Source organism: Sminthopsis crassicaudata, chromosome 2 (genome assembly GCF_048593235.1).
Source record: "Sminthopsis crassicaudata isolate SCR6 chromosome 2, ASM4859323v1, whole genome shotgun sequence".
Taxonomy (NCBI): domain Eukaryota; kingdom Metazoa; phylum Chordata; class Mammalia; order Dasyuromorphia; family Dasyuridae; genus Sminthopsis; species Sminthopsis crassicaudata.
The window spans coordinates 187,043,242-187,063,086 of NC_133618.1; the positions used below are offsets into that span (position 1 = coordinate 187,043,242).

At 34.1% G+C, this 19,845-nt stretch overlaps 1 protein-coding gene across 4 annotated transcripts in view; it reads right to left on the reverse strand.

Moving 5' to 3' along the window:
• The window catches only part of MYOM2 (myomesin 2), a 168,606-nt gene that overhangs the window by 104,830 nt on the left and 43,931 nt on the right, over nucleotides 1–19,845 (reverse strand). For all 4 annotated transcript variants that reach the window (XR_012486130.1, XR_012486131.1, XM_074287958.1 and 1 more), the window contains exons 7-9: nucleotides 16,997–17,085; nucleotides 16,861–16,911; nucleotides 14,910–15,074 (exon numbers count right to left, since the gene is read on the reverse strand). Coding sequence is in view for 2 of the 4 variants with exons in the window: in XM_074287958.1 (XP_074144059.1) it covers nucleotides 14,910–15,074; nucleotides 16,861–16,911; nucleotides 16,997–17,085 (305 nt within the window). In the remaining 2 variants the exon portion in view is untranslated. The remainder of the gene's footprint in view (nucleotides 1–14,909; nucleotides 15,075–16,860; nucleotides 16,912–16,996; nucleotides 17,086–19,845) is intronic.

Consider the following 19,845-nt stretch of genomic DNA (forward strand, 5'->3'; position numbering starts at 1 on the left):
CAATGTCATATGCCAAAAATGAAAGCACTTTCATAATAGAGAAATAATATTACTTTGAAGAAAAGAAGTTAAGAATTCTTTTAGTGTGTTCCTTATATTTATGATATCATACTGTGCTTTGAGAGGAAATATAACATAATGACTCAAATACCATCTTTGGAGCAGGGAGATATGGGTTCAAAAACTACTTTTGACCTATGATCATATAAGCTTTTGGTGCCCCCACGCAATTCTCCAAGGCTAGAAGTTACAAATGAGCTGACAAGATGTACTGGGAATGGATGGTAAGGAGAATTGCTGATACAGATTAAATACAAAATCTAAAATTAAAAAATAAAAAATATATCATATTTCCATATCTCATTGTTTAAACACACATCAAATACACAAACATATGAATATATGCAGCAAAAATGTAAGTTCCTTGAGAGTTTGGATATTGTTCTTTTTTTTTTTTTTTTTTGGTCTATTAAACAGAAGAGATCTATCACATGTATTATCTTTATTCTGCAATTCCAGTATTAATGTGTTATTCCTATTTCTAGAATGACTCAGTATCTTTGGAGGGGTAAATGATTGCTGGAAATACATACATACATACATATATATATATATATATATATATATATATATATATATTTGCAATGCAGGATTCCAGGCCCTCCTAACCTAATTTGCTGATTTTGTTTTTATTTTTCACCTTTGAAAAAACATAAGGTTCTGTCAGACTGGACAGTCCAAGAGTATCCTCTAACACTTAGCTGATTGCATTAACATACTTGTCCTAGAATATTATCACTCTTCTCCATTTCCATCTTCAATGAATTTTTGACCACTGCCTAACATAGTGATATGTCTTTCTAATGGATTCATAGCTCTTCAAATCTCATTTTCCATTGAGTCATACATCAACTTGCATTGTTCAGTCATTCAGTCATGTCCAACACTTTGTGATCCTGTGTATCATAACTCACCAATATTGCCCATGGAATTGGTTTGACATTTCCTTCTCCAGTGGATTAAGACAAAGAGAAGTTAAATGACTTATCAATCACACAACTAATAATAAGTGGGCAAATTTGAACTCAGTTCTTCCTGACTCCAAACCATTGATCTACTTAGCTGTGTCCAACATTGCTTTATACCATCATATGTGTGTGTATATATGTAGATAGATAAGCATATGCATATATAGTCTGCAAGCATACTACATGCATATGTAATGTGTATATATATATGTACATATATATATACACACACACATATAGATGTATATTTTATAAGTGTTTATAATTTCCTCTCTACATCAGAAGTTGAGAGTAAGACATATTTTTTTGCTCCCATTGCCTCTTTTATTCCTAAGCTTTGAACCTTGTCCACACTAGGCTGATAACAACAACAATAATAATAGTTAAACATTAATATTACATGTGCCGAGTACTGTACTAATCTCTTTATAATATTGTATCATTTTTATTAATAGATATTAATTAATAAATGTTAATTGGTTGATATTGAATTAATATTTATGAGAAGCAGTAATATTGGCTTTTAGGTTAGAAAACTCCAGTTCGGCGGAGCCAAGATGGCGGAGAGGAAACACACGACTCAGTGAACGTCCTCACTCCCTCACAACCAATTAGATAAATTAAGTCTCAAAATTAGCTCAGGACTGATAGATACCACAAGGACTGGAAGCACGACTTACCAGCTGAAGAGAATCTGGAGTTTCAACAGGAAAGGTCAGTTCTCAGGGGAGGAATAAGAAAGACCAGCACAGACGGTGGGGTAGGGGCACACTGCGCCCATTGCGCTGGGAAGGGCTCTGGGATCAGAGAAGCCACTGAGGTAAAGGAATCTGGCACAGGCTGTTAGCTCTTCTCTGCTAATTATTTAGCAGTTCAGAAGAGAAAGCCAAAATATTTTAAAACTCAGATTAGATTCCCCCCCCACACACACCCTGGGGGTGACTCAGGCACAGATCTCGGCACCAGGGGGTGTGGCCTCAGCTACCTCCTGAGAATAGTTAAGAGACTGACAAGTGGGTGGATACGGCCCAAGGCAACACACACTGCCTAGCTTAGCTGGAGGGAGTGGAACTCAGCTCCAGGAAGTCCCAGAGAAGCGGAACCTTTGAACTAGGGACCGTGGTTTCTGGCAGACACTTCCAGTTTGAGCACAGGGGCTTCTTACGTCACCTGATGCAGACACCCACTCCCCACCCGGACACATAGGCTGAGCTTCTTGCTGTCTTCACTATTCTACGCCCTCAAAGCACAGCAGTGCTAATCACCTCTGAGGCGCTTCCAGGGAGGGGGTGGGGAACTCTCTCCCAGAGCTCTCTCTTAGCGCGGGCGCAGGGGCCGCTGCATCCATCTGGTCTGGGAGGAAGCTGGTAAAGAAGTAAATAATTTCCTACCCCAGGGACAGACCCCAAAACATTTTTTAAGTATGAGCAAAAAATCTAGAAAAACTATAGATTCCTTCTATACAGAGAAAGAGCGGGTATCCAACCCCGAGGAAGTTAACAGCAAAGATTCAGAAGATAACAACCTAAAGGGGAACGATTCCTGCCCCCCATCACATAACTCTCTCCTAGAAGAAGCTCTTAAGAAATTGAAGGAGATCGAAGAAAAATGGGGCAAGGAAAGGGAAGTTATGATAGAGAATAATAATGTCCTGAAATTGGAGTTGGAAAAAATAAAGAATTCACAGGAGATGCAGGGAAACAAAATTAGTGAATTAGAAAAGGTTAAAAAAACACAGGAAAGTAGGATTTCTGAATTGGAAAAGATAAAAAAGTCTCAAGAAAATAGAATTTCTGAATTGGAAAAAGAAAATAATTCTCAAAAAAAAAAAATTAGGGAAATGGAAAAAAATTCAATAGAGCAAAACAATTCATTTAAAAACGAAATTGGGCATTTACAAAAAGAACTAAAAACTGTGAAAGAAGAAAATAACTCCTTAAAAGTCAGGATGGAACAAATAGAAATGAATGATTCACAGAGAACCCAAGAATCAGTCAAACAAAACAAAAAAAATGAGAAGCTGGAGAACAACGTCAAATACTTACTGGGAAAATCTATAGACCTGGAAAATAGATCTAGGAGAGATAATCTGCGGATTATTGGACTTCCAGAAAACTATGACCAAAAAAAGAGCCTAGATTCTATTTTACAGGAAATTATCAAAGAGAACTGTCCAGAGATAATAGAAACAGAAGGGAAAGTAGATGTGGAAAGAATTCATCGAACTCCTTCTGAAATAGACCCTAAAAAAAGAACACCACGGAATATTGTGGCTAAGCTGCAGAATTACCACACAAAGGAGAAAATCCTGCAAGCAGCTAGAAAAAAACAATTTAAATACCAAGGTGCCACAATAAGGGTCACCCAAGATCTGGCTGCCTCCACATTAAAAGATAGAAGGGCCTGGAACCTGATATTCCGTAAGGCAAAAGATCAAGGACTGCAACCAAGAATGAACTACCCAGCTAAGTTTAGCATCTTTTTCCACGGAAGAAGATGGTCATTCAATGAAACAGAGGAATTCTATATGTTTCTAAGAAAAAAACCAGACTTAAACAAAAAATTTGATCTACATCCACAAGACTGAAGAGAAACAGAAAAAGGTACACAGAACCCTTGAGAACTGTAACTCTGTTGTGGGTATATAAAAAAATACTCAAGGATAATTTGATTTTACTGATATAAAAGAAAAAAAGGGGGGTGTAGTAAAGGGAAGGAGGTCGGTTCAGAAAAAGGGGAAGAAGTGATAAAAAGAGGGAAACTACATCCCAGGAAGAGACATAGAAAATACACCATATCTGAGGGAACTTAGTGAGGGGGAGAATCATTGTGTGAATCTTACTCTCATCAGAAGAGGCTCAAAGAGTAAATAATTAACATATTTGTTTTTCAGAGAATTTTCTCTCACCTCATTAAAAGGGGGGAGAGGAAAAGGGAAAAGGAAAAGGGGAATAAGTGAAGGGACTTGGAGGGAGGGGGGAGGGATCCTAAAAAAAAAAAAAAAAAAAAAAGAGGGAGGGTTGCGCGTCACAAGGGGGGTCTGTAAATTAAATATCGGGGAGGGGGATCAGGGGGGTCAAGGGAAAAAAGCATAATCTGGGGATAATACGATGGCAGGAAATACAGAATTAGTAATTTTAACTGTAAATGTAAATGGGATGAACGATCCCATCAAACGGAGACGGATAGTAGATTGGATCAAAAAGCAGAACCCTACAATATGTTGCCTACAGGAAACACACTTAAAGCAGGGAGATACATACAGAGTAAAGGTAAAAGGTTGGAACAGAGCCTATTATGCTTCAGGTAAAGCCAAAAAAGCAGGGGTAGCTATCCTTATCTCAGATCAAGCAAAAGCAGAAGTAGATCTCGTTAAAAAAGATAAGGAAGGAAACTATATCCTGCTGAAAGGTAGCATAAATAATGAAGCCATATCAATACTAAACATATATGCACCAAGTGGTATAGCATCTAACTTTCTAAAGGAAAAGTTAAGAGAACTGCAAGAAGAAATAGACAGTAAAACTATAATAGTGGGAGATCTCAACCTTGCACTCTCAGATTTAGACAAATCAAACCACAAAACAAACAAGAAAGAAATTAAAAAAGTAAATAGAACATTAGAAAAACTAGGTATGATAGACCTTTGGAGAAAACTGAATGGCAATAGGAAGGAATATACTTTCTTCTCAGCAGTTCATGGATCCTATACAAAAATTGACCATATACTAGGACATAAAGATCTCAAAATTAAATGTAGGAAGGCAGAAATAATAAATGCCTTCTTCTCAGATCACAATGCAATAAAAGCTACATTCAGTAAAAAGTTAGGGGTAAATAGACCAAAAAGTAATTGGAAACTGAATAATCTCATCTTAAAGAATGACTGGGTGAAAGAGCAAATTATAGAAACAATTAACAATTTCACCCAAGATAATGATAATGATGAGACATCATATCAAAATCTTTGGGATGCAGCTAAAGCGGTAATAAGGGGAAATTTTATATCTTTAGAGGCTTATTTGAAGAAAATTGAGAAAGAGAAGATTAACGAATTGGGCTTACAACTTAAAAGGCTAGAAAAAGACCAAATTATAAACCCCCAACCAAAAATTAAACTCGAAATACAAAAATTAAAAGGAGAAATCAATAAAATTGAAAGTAAAAAAACTATTGAATTAATAAATAAAACCAAGAGTTGGTTTTATGAAAAAGCCAATAAAATAGATAAACCTTTGGTAAATTTGATCAAAAAAAAGAAAGAGGAAAATCAAATTGATAGTCTTACAAATGAAAAGGGGGATCTTTCCACCAATGAAGAGGAAATTAGAGAAATAATAAGGAGTTACTTTGCCCAACTTTATGCCAATAAATTTGATAACTTAAGTGAAATGGATGACTTCCTCCAAAAATATAGGCTCCCTAGATTAACAGAGGAGGAGATAAATTGCTTAAATAGTCCCATTTCAGAAAAAGAAATAGAACAAGCTATTAATCAACTCCCCAGGAAAAAATCCCCAGGGCCAGATGGATTCACATGTGAATTCTACCAAACATTTAAAGAACAATTAGCCCCAATGTTATATAAATTATTTGAAAAAATAGGGGATGAAGGAGTCCTACCAAATTCCTTTTATGACACAGACATGGTACTGATACCTAAACCTGGTAGATCAAAAACTGAGAAAGAAAATTATAGACCAATCTCCTTAATGAATATTGATGCTAAAATCTTAAATAAGATATTAGCAAAAAGACTTCAGAAAATCATCTCCAAGATAATACACTATGATCAAGTAGGATTTATTCCAGGAATGCAGGGCTGGTTTAATATTAGGAAAACTATTAATATAATTGACCATATTAATAATCAAATTAATAAGAACCATATGATCATCTCAATAGATGCAGAAAAAGCATTTGACAAAATCCAACATCCATTCCTACTAAAAACTCTTGAGAGTATAGGAATAAATGGATTATTCCTTAGAATAATCAGGAGTATATATTTAAGACCGTCAGTAAGCATAATATGCAATAGAAATAAACTGCAACCTTTCCCAGTAAGATCAGGAGTGAAACAAGGTTGCCCACTATCACCATTACTATTCAATATAGTACTAGAAACGCTAGCCTCGGCAATAAGAGCCGAGAAAGAGATTCAAGGAATTAGAGTAGGAAATGAGGAAATTAAACTATCACTTTTTGCAGATGACATGATGGTATACTTAGAGAACCCCAAAGACTCTGCTAAAAAGCTACTAGAAATAATTCAAAATTTCAGCAAAGTGGCAGGATACAAAATAAATCCACATAAATCCTCGGCATTTTTATATATCACTAACAAAATGCAACAGCAAGAGATACAAAGAGAAATTCCATTCCAAACAAATGTTGAGAGTATAAAATATTTGGGAATCCATCTACCAAAGAAAAGTCAGGAATTATATGAGAAAAATTACAAAACACTTGCCACAAAAATAAAATCAGATTTAAATAATTGGAAAGACATTCAGTGCTCTTGGATAGGCCGAGCGAATATAATAAAGATGACAATACTCCCCAAACTAATCTATTTATTTAGTGCTATACCAATCAGACTCCCAAGAAACTATTTTAATGACCTAGAAAAAATAACAACAAAATTCATATGGAAGAATAAAAGGTCAAGAATTGCAAGGGAACTAATGAAAAAAAACTCAGAGGAAGGTGGTCTAAGTGTACCTGATCTAAAGCTATATTATATAGCAGCAGTCACCAAAACCATTTGGTATTGGCTACGAAATAGACCGGTAGATCAGTGGAACAGATTAGATACAAAGGACAAAAAAGGGTACATCTATAGCAATCTAATCTTTGACAAACCCAAAGATTCCAACATTAGGGATAAAAATTCATTATTCGGAAAAAACTGTTGGGAAAACTGGAAATTAGTATGGCAGAAATTAGATATGGATCCACACTTAACACCATATACCAAGATCAGATCAAAATGGGTCCATGATTTAGGCATAAAGAGGGAGATAATAAATAGATTAGAGGAACAGAGGATAATCTACCTCTCAGACTTGTGGAGGAGGAAAGAATTTATGACCAGAGGAGAACTAGAGATCATTATTGATCACAAAATAGAAGATTTTGATTACATCAAACTAAAAAGTTTCTGTACAAATAATACTAATGCAAACAAGATTAGAAGGGAAGTAACAAATTGGGAAAATATTTTTAAAAACAAAGGTTCTGACAAAGGTCTCATTTCCAAAATATATAGAGAACTGACCATAATTTATAAGAAACCGAACCATTCTCCAATTGATAAATGGTCAAAGGATATGAACAGACAATTCTCAGAGGAAGAAATTGAAACTATATCCACTCACATGAAAGAGTGTTCCAAATCACTACTGATCAGAGAAATGCAAATTAAGACCACTCTGAGATACCACTACACACCTGTCAGATTGGCTAAGATGACAGGAACAAATAATGACAAATGTTGGAGGGGATGTGGGGAAATTGGGACACTAATACATTGCTGGTGGAGTTGTGAAAGAATCCAGCCATTCTGGAGAGCAATCTGGAATTATGCCCAAAAAGTTATCAAACTGTGCATACCCTTTGACCCAGCAGCGCTACTACTGGGATTATATCCCAAAGAAATACTAAAGAGCGGAAAGAGACATATATGCGCCAAAATGTTTGTGGCAGCTCTTTTTGTTGTAGCTAGAAACTGGAAGATGAATGGATGTCCATCAGTTGGAGAATGGTTGGGTAAATTGTGGTATATGAAAGTTATGGAATATTATTGCTCGGTAAGAAATGACCAGCAGGAGGAATACAGAGAGGGTTGGAGAGACTTAAATCAACTGATGCTGAGTGAAATGAGCAGAACCAGAAGATCACTGTATACTTCAACAACGATACTGTATGAGGATGTATTCTGATGAAAGTGGAAATCTTCAACATAAAGAAGATCCAACTCACTTCCAGTTGATCAATGATGGACAGAGGTAGATACACCCAGAGAAGAAACACTGGGAGGGGAATGTAAATTGTTAGCACTAATATCTGTCTGCCCAGGTTGCATGTACCTTCGGATTCTAATGTTTATTGTGCAACAAGAAAATGATATTCACACACATGTATTGTACTTAGACTATATTGTAACACATGTAAAATGTATGGTATTGCCTGTCGTCGGGGGGAGGGAATAAGGGAGGGGGGGTAATTTGGAAAAATGAATACAAGGGATAATATTATAAAATATATATATATATAATAAAAAAAAATTAAAAAAAAAAAAAAAAGAAAAAAAAAAAAAAAAAAAAAAAAAAAAAAAAAAAAAAAAGAAAACTCCAGTTCAATTCTTGACTTAGCTATTAACTATGTAATCTGAGGCAATCATTTTATCTCTAGATTTTCATTTTTTTATCTATAAAATGAGAGCTTTGGACTCAGTGATCTGTACTATCCATTTTGACTTTAAGTCTTATGATTATTTTTGATGAGTTATATATTTTAAATTTCAATAATATTTCATTTTTTCAATTACATATGAAAATTGTTTTCAATGCATTTTTATAAAATTTTGAGTTTCAATTTTTTTCTTCCTCCCTCCCTTGTATCTCCTCTCTCTGACAGTAAGCTACCTGATACAGACTATATATGTACAATCATTTTAAATACATTTCCATATTGGTCATGTTATGAAAGAAAAATTAGACAAAAGGGAAAAAAGCAAAGAAAAAATAAGATGTAAATAGAATGCTTCAATTTATATTCAGTTTCCATATTTTCATAGTCTCTGAAAACAGATGGAATTTTCTATCCCAAGTCTATCAGAATTGTCTTGGATCATTATATTTCTAAGAAGAGCTAAATCTTTCATAGTTGAACATTACATAATTTTGTTATTACTGTGTACACAATGTTCTCCTGGTTCTGCTCTCTTCCCTCAGTATCAGTTCATATAAGTCTTGCCTAGCTTTTCTGAAATCAGTTCACTCATCATTTCTTGTAGAATAATAATATTCCATTACATTCAAATACAATAACTTATTTAGTCATTCCCCAATTGGTGGACATCCCCTCAATTTCCAATTCTTTGCCGCTACAAAACATATGAACATATGTACAAGGATCCTTTTCCCTTGTATATTTTCTTTTTTAGAAACAGACCCAGTAGTAACACTGCTGGTTCAAAGGATATACAATTTTATAGCCCTTTGAGCATAGTTTCAAATTGCTTATTCAGAATGACTGAATCAGCTTACAACTCCACCAACAATAATATATATATATATATGTATATATATATATATGTATATATATATATATACATATATATATATTAAAATTAGTACTAAAGAGTTAATCTAGAGATAATTTTGATAGCTAACATCATCAGTGCAAAATAATAATAATAACATTTATATAAAACTAGGTTCAGAACGCACTTTATATATTTTATTTCATTTTATCCTCATAATAACTGTATGGTAATTATCTTATCTTAAAATTAAATTTTAATTAATTAAAGAATTAAAGAAACTCAATTTTAGAGAAGTTAAATGCTAAGAACCAAGAAATATCTATAGTAAAATTTGACTGCTGTTCTTCTTGACTATAAATCCAGTACTTTATACAATAAGGTCAGTTTTCTCTTAAATATGATGTAATTCAAGTCAAGTGATCAAAGCAAGTCACACAGGAGGGAGGTTTTTTCAATTGTTTCCTCTGCTTCCGTTGCTATTTGTGGTAAATAATTTCCAACAGTTGTGAGGCTAGTAAGTATAATGTCCTTCTACGGAAGTCCTTGTCTTGCTTATTAAAACATTTAAGAAATTCCCTGAAGGATAACTCTTTTCTGGGTACTGAATGTTGGTGCCTCTGTAGAGTTCATAGCTCTAATTTCTTTGCTTCTGGAGAGGTTTGGGGATAGGAATCAGGCATTTCCTTCTATTGAAAATATCACCACCTGCTATACTCTGAAATGAAATGTATAAACATGGAAAAAGTCACTTAACCTCAATTTCCTCATCTATAAAATGAGAGGGTGGGATTAAAGTCTCTTAGGTGTCTTCTAAATCTATGGCCCTAACCACTATGGGGAGAAAATATATTTGTGTCTACATATACATATAAACACACACACACACACACACACACACACACACACACATATATATATATATGAATATGTGTGTATGAACAATGTACATCTGATTCATTTAGAGTGTAGGACAGAGTCATCCAATTCATAGCATAATTCTCAGGAAAATAATCACTAGTACAAACTCTACCTCCTGATATATTTATCTGGTGAGAATAGTTCTTTGTCTTCCAATGCAAGCAAGTCCTTAATCAGTTTGGGAGACGTGAAGTATTTTGAGCAATGAGATGAAATGATGATACCTAGCCATGTATTGGTGTTAGCTGAAAGAATTAGACCTATGGGTTTATACATAATTGGGCCTATGCATACCAAATAAGGGATTCCAATAGTGAGCAGAGACTTTTTTAGTTCTTTGAATAGAAAGTTTTGCTTCTTAATCAAAGGGTAACTAGGGGAGGTGGATAATAAGGCTAGAGGGACTATCCTCTCCCTTGGTGGGAGTAGGGAGATATCATCCAAGGATAACAAACAATACTTTCAGTCAGGAGCTTAAAAAAAAAAGACCAACTTGAAACACCAAGGAAATGGAACTTTCAGAGAGCCTTACTTCTTCAGAACTAAAGAAATTAGAGCTATGAACTCTACAGAGGCACCAACATTCAGTACCCAGAAAAGAGTTATCCTTCAGGGAATTTCTTAAATGTTTTAATAAGCAAGACAAGGACTTCCATTACTTGAAGCCATGATTGACTCTCTGGTTACATGAGATCTTTTAACTTGAACCCATTTCTCCCTGGATTCTACTTACTTATGGGTATGCTGCCATTTTGAAATAATGATGTTTTTTTTGTACAAACAGCTTAATATATCACCTCAGAAAATAATCCTTTTCTAAGAGCCATTTAGATCAGGATAGCTGGTACTCAGTGGGTTAAAGATCAGAAAAGTATTTGTGATCAAAAAAGTCTATAATCAAAGGTCTATAAAAATAGACCCAGTCCCTCAGGATCACCCCTAGAATCCTGAGAAGAGTAGCAGTCATTGCCTTTTAGAAAACCAGTCTGCTAAAACAAATAGAAATTAGAAAAGTAACCATTAAGGGAGTGTTTAAAAAAAAACACCTTAAAGTTTGCAAAATTACTTATAACAAACTTAACTTTCCCTTAAGTACCTGATATTTATCAGAAAATATTATACTTTTATAAATGTCTTCTAACTGACTACAGTCTATAAGTATAGAATTCCATATGTGTGTAGATATTCAATTCAGCATATATTTATTAATGTGTGCTATAGATTTAGCATAAAAAAACCTGATTTGTGAGGTAAAAGCTGCTGAACATGAAAGAAAATAGACATTGTAAATGATTTGCAAATGATCCATGTTTCTGTGATAGTTGTCAATAACAAATTACATATAGAGAGAGAGGAGAGAGAAAGAGAGACAGACAGACAGACAGAGACAGAGACAGAGACAGAGAGAAATAGAAACATACAGAGGCAGAGAGGCAAAGACAGACAGAGACAGAGAGAGACAGAGATAGAGAGAGACAAAGAGGATTTTTCTTTCCTGCTCATGGAAAGTTCCTCATCTGTACTAAAGGAAAATATTTTTTTTTCACTATTAAAATTTGCAGCCAATGTTCAAAGTAAAACACGACCAGTTCATGGCTTATCATTGGCACTGAGTTTTTCTTAAGAATATATAATTTTTAATGTTTTGAAAGCCAGAACTATGAATTGAGGCCTCAACCTGAGAACTGTAATAGTTTTATTACAACATCAGCAGCTATCAGAAATGAGTCAACCAAAAAAAAAGTGATTTTATTGTAAATACTCAGTTTGTTGGAGCTTTTTCTTATGTGACTGCTTTAGTATGATAGCCTCAGAGGATTGATCCATTTTAAATTGTGTCTTTAATATCAGATATCCAATTTGCATAGTCCATTTCTCCATACTTTTTAAAAGGATTTCACTCAACTGACTGACATTGCCTCTGGGGCTTAGTTTCCATCAAGTGGCTTGCAGCTTATTAATTTTAAATAGTAAAAATATCCTCTTGCATGTTAATGACTAGGAACAAACCACAGACAATTGTCCTTATAGCTATGCATTTAAATAGCAAAATCTTTTAGATTTTTTTAGCTATTTTTTTTTAGATTTTTTATGATTATGACCAAGTCTGATGGGCAGCTTTTGTGGCCAAATTGTATTGAAATATCACAATATTATAACCAGAAATAGAGGGTTAAACTTCAGGAAATTTTCACATAAAGATTTTCTACTCAAATTGATCAATACTAATGAAATTCCCTTGGAATTTAAAGTCCAGGCTCTCTACACCTAAAATTAAAATTTCAAAGGTTGACATCTGTATCATTTTAGGTATCATGGGGATTTTTCCTGTCCAAATTCCATTTTAACAAATCCTGTGTTTTCTTCACTTCTCCAATTCCAATCAAATTATATGCTAGAGATCCAAGAGGATTTTCCTCTCATACAAGCAACTTGTGTATTTAATATGAAATTATTGTCATCTTTATAAGTATACTAACAAAAAAAATTCCATATATTAGGGTACCCTAAACATTTGCACTTTTGTATCTCTTTACCTTTGCTCATACTGTTTCTCCTCCCCCCCAAAAAAATACTTCCTCATATTAAAATCTGTTCCATTACTCTGAATGACTATTGTATATAGGCTTTCTTGTCTTCAGGGGTCAGTTTGTTGAATGAGGTCAAATGTTCTTTGATCATATCCCCTCATTCCTTGCATTACCTGCTAACTGCACATAATCACAAGGGCTTTCCAATTCATCTCCTTTATCTCTAATCTCATTTCCCTATGATGCATGGCAATAAGGAAACTACTAAGATCAATGATCCATTCTCCTTTGGAAACATAAACCTATCTGAACTGTTTTTGCTGTTAATTTGAAAAGCTGCCTATAAAAACAGGAGGGGAAAATGGAAGATGAATTTGAGGTTTGACCTCATTCAATTAACTTTTCCTTTGGATGTTAGAATTTTCATTGTTATAATTCAATCATTTTGGTTGCATATGACTCTTTGTGAACCCATTTGGGGTTTCCCTGGCAAAGTTATTGGAGTAGTTAACCATTTCCTTCATCAGCTTATTTTCCAGATGAGGAGCTGAGATAAAGTGATTTACTCTGGGTCACACAAGTAGAAAGTGTTCTGATGCAGATCTGAACTTGTGAAGCTGAATTCCTGATTTGAGACTTGGCACTCTAGCTATTCTGGCTGCTACAATAAACTATTTTAAATTTTCTCTTCCTGAGTTTGCTTCATTATTGAGGGAAAGGCCCAAATAAAGATTAACACCCCTTCTCCCCATTGAATAAAACATTACCAATAATTCAATGGAAAAAATACTGAATTTAGATTCCTAAAATCTGTGATTGAAAATTGGTTTTTCCATTTAATACTTGCCAGGTATGTTTTGTCAAGTATTCAATTGAATACTATTGTCAAGTAATTAAACTTCTCTGTTCTTCAATTTTGTTATGAATGTTGGGCTATATGACTTCTAAGATCTCTTCAAAGCCCTAAATTTATATTTCTATGACCTAGTTTAAATTTTTCCTTCTCCATTAACACTTCTTAGATCTTTCTAGGTCCTAATGCTTTCTTTTTTCCTCTAATTCCTAAAGTACTTCTTATTGGAATCATACTGAAATCAAAAGAACTTGGGTTCAAATCCTGCCTCCCACAAATTCAAGCTATATAATCCTGGATGATTCTTAGTGCTCTATGCAATTCTCTACAATATACAGAGCAAGCAGGTGCCAACTTATACTAGTTGAGGCATTTCCTAAATAAGACTTACCTATAAGCAAAAAAAAAATACCAGATCTAGTACATAAAACCAAATATTTGAAATTGTGTTCATACCACAGAACAATGATTTGCACATAGTATGTATATAATGAATACTGGTAAATTGGATGGAGAAATAACCAAGAGACAATGTTGCTAATGGTAAATATTTCTTCATCTATCTAGCAACACCTCAGGAAAACCACAGAAGTAGGGCAGATTGGTTTTGATCTTCAAAAACCTGCAACCAAAGCATATATTTCCTCCTACTATTCCAGGAAAACAACAGTACTATTGACATTATTTTGACTCAAGGTGGCTGTTAGGGAGATATTCTTCTTAAGTAGCAACAGAAATTTCTTTCTGGGAACCTATCTAAATTCAGAATCCCCAAAGTTAATCTGTCAACAATTTCTTTGGATAACTTTCAAGGTGAATTACTTTACTGCCAAATTCTATCTAGTCATTCAACATAGCTTTGGCTGCCTTCAGCTAATGGTGTAGTCAAATATTTAACTGAAAAAATAGTTATAATAAAGGAGCTTCAAAATCAATAAAAATGAATCATTTTTCATTTCCATGCATAGAACTCAGAGATAAGTGAGAAATTATCCAAGTCCTTTCTATAGATCACATGTTCAACTTAAAAAAAAAACTATTTACTAAAGTCCTCCTGTGATGCCTCAAGATAAAATGGACACTGGGTTCTCTATACCAAAGAAGTGCAAACTGTACTGTACCAAGTTGGAAAGCTATTGAGAATAGACCCTAGGATATGCTACCACCTGAGAGTCAACCTAGCCAAAGCCAGAGATGCTTCTTATCACCAAAGAGTTGGCAATAAGAAAATGTCTGTTGGTTGTTTAAGGAGATGCTCACACTAACAAAATCACAGAATTCAGAAAGACCGAAGTAAAGCTACTTACTATCTCTGTACCATTCAACCCGGGGCTGGAGTCTTTTCAGGTCAGGAGTAACCACCAGAGAGCATTTGAGAGTAACAGTTTCACCTTCTGTTTTAAAGGTGACTCCAAACTTTTCCAGAAACTGAACATCAAAATGGGTATACGGAATTACAGATGATAAAGGCACTGAAAAAAAAGTAACAGGCATCTATAAGAATGAGGCAGTCCAAGCAGATTTTAAAGCAAAAGGCATAAGCTATACAGTTTAAAATATTTCATTTCACTCTCATTACTTAAAAAATGATCTACCATTTGTCCAAGTGGCACTTTTACTGCTTCCCAAAGAATCAGAAAACAAGCAATTGTCCCTCAATAACCTGTTCTAAAGAATGGAAGCAGGGAAAGGCATGTGAGAGGTTATTTGGTATAATTCATAGAAAATCAACCTTACTGGGAATCAGGTAACTTCATTCTGCCACTATTTAGTTAAATGACCTTGAATAAATCACTTAATATCTCTGGGACTTGGTTTTCAGGATTTGGAAAATAGATCAATTCTAAGGGCCCTCTATAATCCCCACAATTAAGATAATCCTCAAATCAATTAATTTTTATTTGGTCTAGGAATATAGTCAAGGGGATACCCTAAGACATATTCAAACATTTGCTCACTCACCATTTCCACATCTATGTTAAGTATTTGAGAACCAAAAAACTGCTATATGAATATCAGGAAAGTTTATGAGTTGACAGCCTAAAAACCTACAGGAGGACATAAAAGACCATAGGATTATAAGTTATAGGATAATGGTATAATAATTTAAAAGGGATCTTAAAGGCCATTGAGTCCAACCCTATCATTGTATTGACAAGGAAATAGAGGCACTGAGAGCTTAAATGAATTGTCAAAGATTATAAGATCAGTAAATGTCTGAGGCAAGATTTAAATACAGGTCTTCCTAACTCTAAGTCTAGTCCACTAACCACTATGATAAGCCACTGGTAATTCATCCATATGATTTAGAACTGACAACGTGCAAAATCTATATAGCAGCTATAATGGATAATTTTTACTGATTTTTTTTTGGCTTAAGTGTAATTGCTACTGATGTATTCTGTGAAAGTACAAGATATTTTACTTCAGGCTCTTCCCATATAGACCTTTGGTTTGTAATATCCAAACTGTGAAATTTGGATAAAGTCAAAAAATCATTTTAAGCAAATATAAACATTTTCATTTAGAGGCTAAATTGTACACAGTTTATGAGTGATCTCTCACTCTATTCATTTATGCTAGTATTGATCTTTAGACATTTCCTAGACATTTCCCCACTATGCTATAGGTAACCTTAACAATTCAAAAAAATCACTGTTAGAAAAATGATGGTTCAAATTTCATGGACTAATGTGGGGAAGCTATTCATGGGATGTTGCTAAGAACAAGATTGACCCAACCTAACTTCTTAGCCCCTGTAGACTAACAAAATCCAAGGGATGACTTTGAATAGCAAATCAAGAAAAATACCTCCATCTGGTCCTCCTATATATGCTGCTTTCCCCTATTTAAAAGTATTTGAGATCAGGGACCATCAAGTTTTTTTTGTTTTTTTTTTGTATTTCTACCTCCAGCACTTAGTATAAACTTTGGCACATTATAAATACCTCATAATTTTTTAATTCATTCATAACAGTACTGGTCTACCCTATCAAACATATTGAAAAGAGATTTCAATTTAAATATATAGTAATACGAATCCTTTTGTTTATAGGGATTTTTATCATATTTTTAAGAATCATTTAATCCAGTCTCTCACACAATTGGAAGAAAAGCTAATTGAATCTTGGACTGTATGAAAGCCATCCTTGAAAAACTTTAGAAATATCAGATATCAGATAAAACATTGACTTGTGAAATAATTATTTCTATACAACATTTAAAACCTTCACCAAAAAGGGAAAATAAAATACTTACACCCAATGGGGAGTCCCACAGAATGGTATGGTTCTTCTTCTCCTCGGAACCCTGCAAAACAATTCAATGGAGACTGTCAAAAACAAACAGGAAAGAGGGATGGAAAAAGCATGTTTCTTCCCACTTCAATACTTACTCTTAACAACCACAGCAGCATTTGTAGAGACTTGCCCATGGACATTGGTTGCCACAGCTGAGTAAGTTGCGGTGTCATCAAAATTTGCTCTGAAAAAATCAGAGAACAATCACAATAAAACAAACGTTAGACTGTATCATAGTCCTGTCAACTTATGATGAATGAATCGAATTTATTAAACAAAATGTTTTTTTGGAGAGTAGAATATCTCACCTAGATCTTTTATACTGATGATTGGAAAGCCAATTCAAGGAAAAAAAGTCAGGTATATTTTTCACATAACAAGGCATCTCACAATAACAACAACATAATAATTTGTGTGTGTGTGTGTATACACACATACATATAAATATATATATATATATATACACATGTATACATATATATATTCATATATATTCACACACACATAATTAGCATGGGCAACACTTTCATCTTGCCCAGTAGTATGACAAATAAAGATAGCTACATAGTTTGTTAAATCTAAAAGAAAAATCCAGATTATGTTCTAGCCTTTCCCCCCCTATATTTTAGACTGCTTATTTCAGACTGTAGGCTGACTATGGATTAATGAAAATGAAATGAATGATTGTCTCTCCATTTGGAATGTGAACTTCTTGAGGGCAGGGACTATACTTTTGCATTTCTTTGCATCCCCAGCACAAAGTAGAGTGCTTAGCAAATATTGACTGCTGAATTGTATAGAATTACACAAGTAGTAAGTATCTTAGACAGGATTTAAATCAAGCTTTCCAAATTCCAAGTCCATTTGTTGACTCTTGACTATGCATTAAATGAATGAAAATATTTATTAAATCCTTACTAACTACAAAACATTGTACTAAGATCTGGATACATAGATAGCAAGTTCAAGACTATTCCTGCTTTCAAAAACCTAATGTTGTAATGGAGAAAGGCGACATATATAGCAGATTTCAGCTAAAAGTCATATGAAAAAGTCTTTGTTCCTTAAGGTGAGTGAAAAAGCAGATGGTAATGTCTCTTTATTAATTTCATTTCCGTTGTTGATACCACATTTATTTCTGATGTTGAAGGATTGTGCTGATTTATGAAAGCTGAGAAAATTTGTAGGTAGAACTATCTTCAAGAATTTCGTACTAGTAGTCTCATAGTGTATTAAGTACATAAAAACTTGACATAGCATAGAAATCACTTACAACTAGGCCAAGGACATCTTAAAATGGAGCAATAACTCATTAAGGTTATAACCATGTTTGCATGTATATAGTAGTGAATTCGGTAAATAGCTTTGTTTAAGGTTTTTTCCATTTTATCACTAGTAATAATAACTTACAATTATTTAAAGTTTTTATAGTTTATAAAGATCTTTTTTGATCACCATTGCATAGCCTTTCATGATCAATAGTTACAAAAAAGGAAAACCTGGATAACTTACTATAGTATCTCAAGTACTGCATTCTATATAAACCCCTTGCTGAACCTGACAGCTACTCTGTCAAAAAGTTATCTTTTATTTGCTTTGCATGATTTTCTGTGTACTGACATATGTACATGTCTCTTCCCCAATAGAAGCCTTCCTTTATGCATGTGGTCTCTAATGACCTTCATAGATTTCAAATAATACCTTGCTTTGTGCCTCTCTAAAGGATTTATCTTGGAATGTTATGAATGATCTTTGAGAGCAAAGATTATTTCATTTTTTCCTTCATATTCCTAGCATCTAGCAATGTGTCTGATATATCATATATGTTTATTTAATGCTTATTGATTGATGGATGGCTACAAACTTTCCAAATCAAATGCCACAAAAAGAAGTAAACATGTTTTTAGAGAAGACAAATACAGGTAGATGTAGTTATAAGTGATAGGAAAAAAAATAAGCCTTAAAGCTCTGTGATTGAACTTACTGCTGAAAAATTTGAGGTGCTCCTGAAAACAAATATCAACAGACATTTCCAGTTTGTGATGGATAGGAGCAACTGTATGTAAAATAACTAAAATCTCAAAGGACTTAAAGTACTGTCTGTGGGAACTTTAGTTTCCTGACTTCTGTAAGATCCTCCTCTGATCAGGGTTGGAAGAATCTAGCTCAAATCTACCTCTCTGGCAACTTTATTTCCTGGATTGGAATGTGCACCCACACAGGATGTTTTCGGGAACATTCAGACTCATCACAAATTTAGGCATCCTTGAATCTGTGAGGGTTTAATTTTCACCCATGGAGGTCTCTGTGACCCTCAGTGTAGTTGAGTAACCTTGTTGCTTCAAGGATATGGCGCTAATTCATTTTGTCATTGGTTGAGGCAATCAAATAAACATCTAAGTGATTACTGTGAGCAAAACAACTGCTAGGGGAAGGAAAAATTATAAAAAAGACCATAAACTCCATGAGGACAGGAACTGCCTTACTTTTTTTTTTCTTTTTATTCCCAAATCTAACATGGTTCCTGGAACATAGTAGGCACTTAATACATGATTTTTTGATTAGCCAATAATTTGTCTTCATGGAACTTCCAGGTTAAGAGGAAGAAAGACACCAGAAAAAAAAAAAAAAAAACAATCATACATATTACCAAATGGGTCCTTTAGAGCAGAAATGGATGGCACACACAATTTCTATTTGCACCATGCAGCCTCTAACACTTCTGAGTAGAGCCTAAACTACATTAAAATCAATGAAAACACAATAAAGAACAGATAATCTTGCATGTTAAAACTTAGTCAATATACAGACCACAGGGATCCTTATGTATGACTTAGTGGCTCCTCTATCTATCTGAGTTTGATACTAGTGCTTTACAGAAACACAGAACAAATTTTATGAGCTCTGTGGCAAAAGGTAATTGAGGTAAATGGGCATTTCTTAG